Genomic DNA, 8,619 nt, shown 5'->3' with positions numbered 1-8,619 from the left:
TTTTTTCAGCAGGACATTTCCAATGTTAAGTTAATATTTCCTAATGGTTTTTAAGGAATGTGGCTGCAAATACAAAGTTTCAGAAACAATTTTAGACTCTTGAGTTGTTTCTAGAATATTCAGTGATACAAAGTAAGCCTTAATTTGATAATTACTACTGTTGTTTTATTTGTAGGTTTCCCCACCCAATGAAAATGCGGTAATTAATAACCCTTCAAGACCTTGGTGGGAAAGGTACCAACCAGTTAGCTACAAGTTATGTACAAGATCAGGAAATGAGAATGAATTCAAAGACATGGTGACTAGATGTAACAACGTTGGTGTAAGTGAATTAAAGTTCCCTTTAAAAGTATTATATAGAAAAAGGATTTCTCTCTCTTGCCTCCTATTCCTTTCAAGCAGAACGATTTTCATATATTTTAAAATTTTACTTCATGCTTTAGCCATAAATTAAAATGTAATTGTTGCCTTATGTTCAGCTTTTGTAAATATTTATTTATGCACTAAAGAAGATGTAAGTAAAAGTTTAAGGCCACGAACTTACTCATACAGCAAAATATCAACTTTTAACCCTCCTGGCCGCATGCGTTTCTGAGGAACACTTTTCCAGTTAGGAATCGGAAATTCCAGTTACAGTATTGGTTGTTACTTTTATGTGACTTGTGTCTCCACCGGTAAGTCCTGGGTCTTTCTTCCCATAGGTTCTTTGATGGTAAGTAATTATTTTCTCTTTAATAAGGAACATAACAAGAGACAATACTTAGTGATCCTAAATAGATAGTAGAGACTGGCTTTTTATTTCTTAGGATGACCCATGGAAATTGCAAAAACCAATCATCTCTCCTGCCTCATCTGATTCTTTTCTCCTGCCCCTCCCCACCAAAAAATAAGGGTCTTTGCATTTTTTCACAGTTATGATAGTTTTGGGTTCTCTTAATTTGTCACATATGTAAATATTCGACCAAGTGGCTAGAATGCACATAGGGCTTTGGTTCCCAATGATTTCCTTTCACATTTGACTGTTGCTCTTCTAGGAAGGTAAGTTATACTATTATAAATTTATACCTCTCTCTAAATCTCATTGAAATAGAAATTTTGCCTCTCAGGTCCATATTTATGTGGATGCTATAATTAATCATATGTGTGGAAATGGTGTGGCTGCAGGAATGAGCAGTACTTGTGGGAGTTACTTCAACCCTGGAACTGAGGATTTCCCAGCAGTCCCATACTCTGGTTGGGATTTTAATGATGGTAAATGTAAAACTGGAAGTGGAGAAATTGAGAGCTATAATGATGCTTTTCAGGTAATTAGCAAAAAGAACTGTCTATGTCTTTTATTATCCACATGGAGCTTATTGATCTCATTTTAAATATTAGTTGAGATTCCTTAGAACAGGATTCTAAGCCTGACTGTTCAAACAAAGAATCTTAAATCGATATTTAAAACATTTTTCCCAATTAAATTTTTCACAATGAAAAAGCTTATCCACTGTATTTCCTACGGTCTCCATTTTTATACTAGAAAATGTTTCAAAGGTATGTCCATACTAGAATGTCAGTATCCCCAGAGACCAATGCAAAGAAGGCACTATAGAAATATCCATTAATGAATAAATGAATGAATAATCAAATGGATTCTCAGGCAAAGGTGATGCTTTATGTACCAAACACAACATTTTTTACCTCAATAGGTCCGAGATTGTCGTCTGGTTGGTCTTCTTGATCTTGCACTGGAGAAAGATTATGTGCGCTCCACAGTTGCTGAATATCTGAACCGTCTCATTGACATTGGTGTAGCAGGGTTCAGAATTGATGCTTCTAAGCACATGTGGCCTGGAGACATGAAGGCAATTTTGGATAAACTGCATAATCTAAACACAAGATGGTTCCCTGCAGGAAGTAAACCTTTCATTTACCAGGAGGTACATCAATACATATATGTGCAGATAAAACAAAGATTCATCAGGAAATAAATGGCAAATTTCATTAAAAGTGCAATTTCTGTAGGTTAGTGGCTGACTCATGTATATGGAGGAATGTTCCTTAAACTCCTTTGATTCAGAGACAGCACGTCTGACTCTATCACAGGAGCTTTTTTATGCAAGTGCCGAGAATTTTTTTAGGCTGCCAAAAGTCTCTGTGTCATGTATAATCTCCCCAGAGACCATTATAGAAAACAGATAAGAATATAGTTGCTGTCTTGAGCCAGGCTATGTGACTTAAATTCTTGGCTATAGCACTGTTAGCTGTGTCTGTTTAGGCAAATTGATTAACCTCTCTGAGCAACAATTTTTTCAGTTTATCGAAAGGAATAATGATAATGGTTATGTCTTTGTTTTCTTTGGAGAATTAAAGAGGTAATATTTAGCAAGCACTTAGAAATATTGCCAGCTGGATATTAACTGCTCTATAAGTGTGTGCTATTCTTATCATTTATGTACAAGAGTAAATTAAGTCAGCATTCTCACAGGACAACAGATTACTTTGTCATGTTACTTTTAATATTGTAGCATAGATTTTAACAAAGGAAAATAAGAATCTTAACATAAGCAAAAGCATTTGGGGCATTTCACATAAATAGCATAAAGTTATTTTCTACATAATAGCAACTCGTTAGTTAAAATTCTTTTCAGCTCTTATTTAAAATATTTTCTTGATTTCTACTAGGTAATTGATCTGGGTGGTGAGCCAATTAAAAGCAGTGAGTACTTTGGAAATGGCCGTGTGACAGAATTTAAATATGGCGCAAAACTAGGCACAGTTCTACGCAAGTGGAATGGAGAGAAGATGTCTTACTTAAAGTAAGTGAAATACAATTGATCCTTTGAAGTATTTCACAGATTTATTTGTGATATTACCCAACATGAATTTTCCTCTTTAAGCCTTCTTATTTAGACAACATCCAAGGATTCATTTACTAATAGCAAGTGTCAGAGTTCCCCAAACGCCAATTGATCATCATTATTTAGAACGTCAGTCATGAGGAAGTAATTTTAGAGACCCAAAACATCACATAGAGATTTTAATCCTGGTATTATATGTCTCTACTAAATTTGACTAATGTTTGCACATAATTTGTGCAGGCCAGGTTATTGTTAAAATGATTCTGTACTTTATGAAGTCCCTACAATGTGGCCGTCCTGTAGAATTATTAATCAATTAATTAATTTCAAATATTAAAATATTTATATTATAACAATATAATATTGAAGCCTTATTTAAAAACAGTTTGCCATTCTGTATAAAATGATAAGAATGTTGAACCTTCTGCAGTCTATCTAAATTATAATTTAGTGAAACTTCTAAAATAACTTTTTTTTTTTTTTTGCCGTATGTGGGCCGCTCACTGTTGTGGCCTCTCCCGTTGCGGAGCACAGGCTCCGGATGTGCAGGCTCAGCGGCCATGGCTCACTGGCCCAGCCGCTCCGCGGCATGTGGGATCCTCCCGGACCGGGGCACGAACCCGTGTCCCCTGCATCGGCAGGCAGACTCTCAGCCACTGCGCCACTAGGGAAGCCCCCTAAAATAACTTTTATAACAAAAATCTTATACCTGTAACATGAATGTAAGTCAAGTAATTCCTACATATATACATGCATGAAATGAATTTGTAGATAATATATCTATATAGTTTTTATTTTGAAAGCCCTACAGAATACTCATTGAATTAGAGAGAGAATTTCATTAGAGGGTGATATTCTGAACGAAATATACATGTAGGTTACTCTAAAGCTATTGTAAAAGAATACATATAGGTGCTTTTAAGATTTTTTTTTCTTTTTAAATAGGAACTGGGGAGAAGGCTGGGGTTTCATGCCTTCTGACAGAGCACTTGTCTTTGTTGATAACCATGACAATCAGCGAGGGCATGGAGCTGGGGGAGCATCTATTCTTACATTCTGGGACCCTAGGTAAGAAACAAAGTTCCCCCCCTTTTTTTTTTTTTTTTTTTGCGGTATGCGGGCCTCTCACTGTTGTGGCCTCTCCCGTTGCGGAGCACAGGCTCCGGACGCGCATGCTCAGCGGCCATGGCTCATGGGCCCAGCCGCTCCGCGGCATGTGGGATCTTCCCAGACCGGGGCACGAACCCGTGTCCCCTGCATCGGCAGGCGGACTCTCAACCACTGCACCACCGGGGAAGCCCAAGTTCCCCATTTTTAAACCTACATTTTAATGATATTAAAAAATATATTTTCTTCTATAATGTTACAGATTGTACAAAATGGGAGTTGGATTTATGCTCGCTCATCCCTATGGATTTACACGAGTAATGTCAAGCTACCGTTGGCCAAGACATTTTGAAAATGGACAAGTAAGTTTTGGTATTTTCCAAAATGTCTTTTCCTCAAGAAAAAGAGGTTAATTTTGTTTTAATTTCATATGATGCTGTTACATTCGGTATTTTTTGTATCAAATATTTATTAAGTGTAGACCTGATGCAGGACTCTTTTAACAATGCAGTGAATATTAAAAAAAATTAATGATCTCGGGCTTCCCTGGTGGTGCAGTGGTTGAGAGTCCGCCTGCCGATGCAGGGGACATGGGTTCGTGCCCCGGTCCGGGAGGATCCCACATCCCGCGGAGCGGCTGGGCTCGTGAGCCATGGTCGCTGAGCCTGCGCGTCCAGAGCCTGTGCTCCGCAACGGGAGAGGCCACAACAGTGAGAGGCCCGCGTACAGCAAAAAAAAAAAAAAAAAAAAAATTAATGATCTCTATGGACAAAGAGTATGTAAGCTATTTCAAAATACGACAAAGGTAGCCCCTTACCAAAGAAAACAAAACACACTTAAAAATAGGATACAGTGAGTAAAATATGTACTTCTTATAAGTACCTACTTCATAGAGTTGATATGATTACAAATTAACACTTAAAAAAAATTAAAACAGTACATGCACTACAGTACGAGCAATATAAATATTTGTTAAATACTTTTAAAAGAAGTTTTTTGGAAAGCAAAGGATGATCCAATTAGACCTAGGTTCAATAGGGAAAGTATGGTATAACAGGAAGGAAAGTATATGTGTTAAAGAAGATACATTTGCTGACTCTGCTGGGAATGTTAAAAATGAAAAATATTTGGGTGGTATGGTAAAGACAATAATCTGAGTAACAAAAAAAAACTGAGAAATAAGATTATTAAAGAATATATTTAGAAAGTTAGTGGACAGTTTTCAAACTGAAGATTTCAAATGCAGCATCATATAGCAACTTCATACCTGAAGTAGAAAATTCACTGCAAACCAGATAGATATTTATCTAGTTTCTAGTAGATTATTTTCAAATTGAGAAGTCCACTACTTTGTACAGCAACTCATTCTATTGTTAGATACCCTTAATATTTAGAAGATGTCCCTTTATATTGAGTCAACTTCTTGTAATTCCCACTAACTGGTCTTATTTCTGATGGCCGGAGTCATGGCGTATGTCCGTTTCCCCTTTTCCCATAACATTTCCAAGACTTCTCCAGGACTTGTGCATGCTAACAACTCAGTTTTGTCCACTATTCATCATACAACAGGATTTAAGACAGACCTTGATAAACTTCCTAGACATAATCTGTTTTTTCCTATGATTATCTTTGAAAGTACCAATCAGAAACCACAATATTAAAAATTTGGTCAATTTACTAAGGGATATTGTGATGCTTTGATTAGTACATTTATTTAACAAAGAAGCATGAAATAAACTAATATTTATTTATCAATTATCATGTGGAAAGCATTTTTACATACCTCATTTAATTTTTATAGCCACTAAGTAATATCTTCACTTTACTGAAGAGGAAAATCAGGCACCGAAGTTTTGTATATTAACTTTTTGTAGCTAGTACTAATAGAGCCTATCTTTTAGTCCTGCTGTTTCTGACACTAAAGGCCTTGCCATTTCAGTGACATTGCACTACCTAGAGTGATATTAAGAAGTCATTGCAATTCCTTGCAAAGAAAATGAAAGGGTAAGAGAATCATAGCCTTGTTTGAAATATGGCACTAGAGAATGGGAAGTTAGGGGGAAGATAAATTCAGTAAAAATACGGAACAAGTTGGATTCTCAATGAAGACACTACAGAGACACATAAGGGACAGATTGGGTTTGGTGGACTGAATAAGGACACATGTAATGTTAATAATGTGAGCTTTTAAAATGTATTAATATTTTTTTGTTAATTGAGGATGTTAATGATTGGATTGGGCCACCAAATAATAATGGAGTCATTAAAGAAGTTACTATTAATCCAGATACTACTTGTGGCAATGACTGGGTCTGTGAACATCGATGGCGTCAAATAAGGTAGGAATACTTATTTAGAGATATCCTCTAATAATACAGTTTCTTAACATTTTGTTTTAAACTGTCGACATATTCATCGGCATTTCCTATGCTATTTTGTGTTTAGGAACATGGTTGTGTTCCGTAATGTAGTTGATGGCCAACCTTTTACAAACTGGTGGGATAATGGTAGCAACCAAGTAGCTTTTGGAAGAGGAAACAGAGGATTCATTGTCTTTAACAATGATGACTGGTAAGTAGACATCAATTAGAAATAATATTTTGTACCAACATGTTCTTGGATTATTCTTTTCCTGTTCATTTACTTCTTTCATATCTGAAAAATCCTTTAGTCAGCAGATTAAGAAAACTTAGTGATCAGCAGAAAAATGATGATGACTCTTATTATTTTGATCTCCTCTCTTTATAAGGGCTTTCTCTTCTAAGTAGAGTTATTTTTTGTACACTTGTGCATATCACGGGCAGATACGCACATATATATGCTAACATGTACACCTCACATAAAATTCACATGATATAAAGGTTGTAAAATCCCTAGAAGACTGTCTTCTAGGACTTTTAAAATAAATGATGGAAAAATACTGCCTCAGGATGGAAATATCTTTTATTCTGTCTCTTTTTTTTTCACCTATCCTGGTATCTAGTTCTTTGGTCTTCTTTTTTCACTGTCCTGTCTTTCTGTGACAAATAATACTTTTTAAAGCATATCTATATCATCTATATCTATATCTATCTATCTATCTATCTATCTATCTATCTATATATATATATATATATATATATATATAAAGAATATATATGTTATGGTCATTGATTGACCTCAGGAGATTTTTTAGTTTTAGTTCTGAAACATCTCATTACTGGCTTTTCATTTGTGACACTTATATATATTCTCTGTCTCAAGTATGCTGATTCCCTCACACAGAGAACTATAGCTGAGAAGACCTCTTTGCAAGCAGTTGAAATGCCTTTGTCCAAGGCTAACTTCCACTCATGCTTAGCTCACTCTCGCCCAAATTATATTTTACTGACAAAAAATAAATCAAGTGTATCTCTTTCTTCCCCAAGACTCCATTGCCAGTCCTTTAATTTCTGTCTTTTGTAGATGGGAGAATCAAAATAAATTTATGGGACAGCTTTGTATTTTAAAACCATATACTTCTTAATAGAAATGTGAGATTATTTTTATCTCCAGCCCAAATTTATTTGACTCTCTTGAAAAAAAAGAGGTTTTTGAAGAAATAATCATATTTAAATTCTTGACAGTAATCAGTATTTTCTTAAGTTCAGATGAAGACAAATTTAAAATGTGTGTGTTTACCACAGGAATCAATTTTCTCTAAGGGAGCCAATTCAACCAAATCTTCACTGATACCCTTCAACATTATTATTATCATTTTTAAATAATATTTACTCTTGACTAGGTTACGCCTAAGTCTTCTCTTGTATACGAATATTGTTGGCCCTAAGAAAACTGCTTACAGCCACTGGGGAGGCCTTTGTATTTGGATTTTATTTTCATTGAGACCTTGACTGCTTAGAGTTCTACAGCACAAAGTTAAACTCTTTGTTTTAGAGATAGTCTGTATTCTTGCTTTTAATTGTGGTGAAATCTTAAATTTTATTTTACAGGGCATTATCTTCAACTTTGCAAACTGGTCTTCCTGCTGGTACATATTGTGATGTCATTTCTGGAGATAAAATTGGTAACGATTGTACAGGGATTAAAATCTATGTTTCCGGCGATGGCAATGCTAATTTTTCTATTAGTAACTCTGCTGAAGATCCATTTATTGCGATTCATGCTGAATCTAAATTATAAAGTTTGAATTAAATACATACACACAGAGAAATAAAAGGTGTTTCTGTTCTTATATATATGTAATCTATAACTTTTCATAATTCATTAATTTTTGGTTAAAGCTCTTATAAGTAATCAACTTGAAAAACTCAGAAAGGCATAAAAAAACACATATACTTAAATAATTATAATATCATTACAATCAACATTTTGTTGTGTTTTAGAAGATTCTCATTAACCTTTTTATCAAAGGCATTTCTAAGAACTCAGAAAAGCATATTGAAAAACATGTTTGTTGCCATTAACACCATTTGCCCAGCTATATATCTCTAATATATGTGTGTATTTCTTACATAGGGTGTTTCTAACAGTTAGGGGTAGCTGATTTAATGATGATTCCCATACAAAGTCATAACACTTGGCTGCTTTTCACAATATAAAGGCCCTTTCATGTTTAATAAGTTAAAAACTAAAAGAAACATATTATGCAGTCTATAATAATTAATTATCTGTAGCTCACAGGAATCTT

At 34.9% G+C, this 8,619-nt stretch overlaps 1 protein-coding gene across 2 annotated transcripts in view; it reads left to right on the top strand.

Annotated features, from left to right (window-relative positions):
* The window catches only part of LOC103090527 (amylase alpha 2A), a 36,348-nt gene extending 28,180 nt beyond the window's left edge, over positions 1-8,168 (top strand). Inside the window, exons 3-11 of one of the 2 annotated variants that reach the window (XM_007446817.1) lie at positions 176-322; positions 1,107-1,304; positions 1,692-1,922; positions 2,668-2,801; positions 3,789-3,911; positions 4,213-4,312; positions 6,171-6,289; positions 6,396-6,521; positions 7,922-8,168. In XM_007446817.1, the coding sequence (XP_007446879.1) occupies positions 176-322; positions 1,107-1,304; positions 1,692-1,922; positions 2,668-2,801; positions 3,789-3,911; positions 4,213-4,312; positions 6,171-6,289; positions 6,396-6,521; positions 7,922-8,111 (1,368 nt within the window). In that variant the 3' untranslated portion in view covers positions 8,112-8,168. The remainder of the gene's footprint in view (positions 1-175; positions 323-1,106; positions 1,305-1,691; positions 1,923-2,667; positions 2,802-3,788; positions 3,912-4,212; positions 4,313-6,170; positions 6,290-6,395; positions 6,522-7,921) is intronic. The other variant, XM_007446816.1, reaches the window with a different exon arrangement.
* The last annotated feature ends 451 nt before the right edge of the window (positions 8,169-8,619 follow it).

Source organism: Lipotes vexillifer, unplaced genomic scaffold (assembly GCF_000442215.2).
Source record: "Lipotes vexillifer unplaced genomic scaffold, Lipotes_vexillifer_v1.1 scaffold1050, whole genome shotgun sequence".
NCBI lineage: Eukaryota > Metazoa > Chordata > Mammalia > Artiodactyla > Lipotidae > Lipotes > Lipotes vexillifer.
This window is presented reverse-complemented; position numbering and strand designations above follow the sequence as displayed.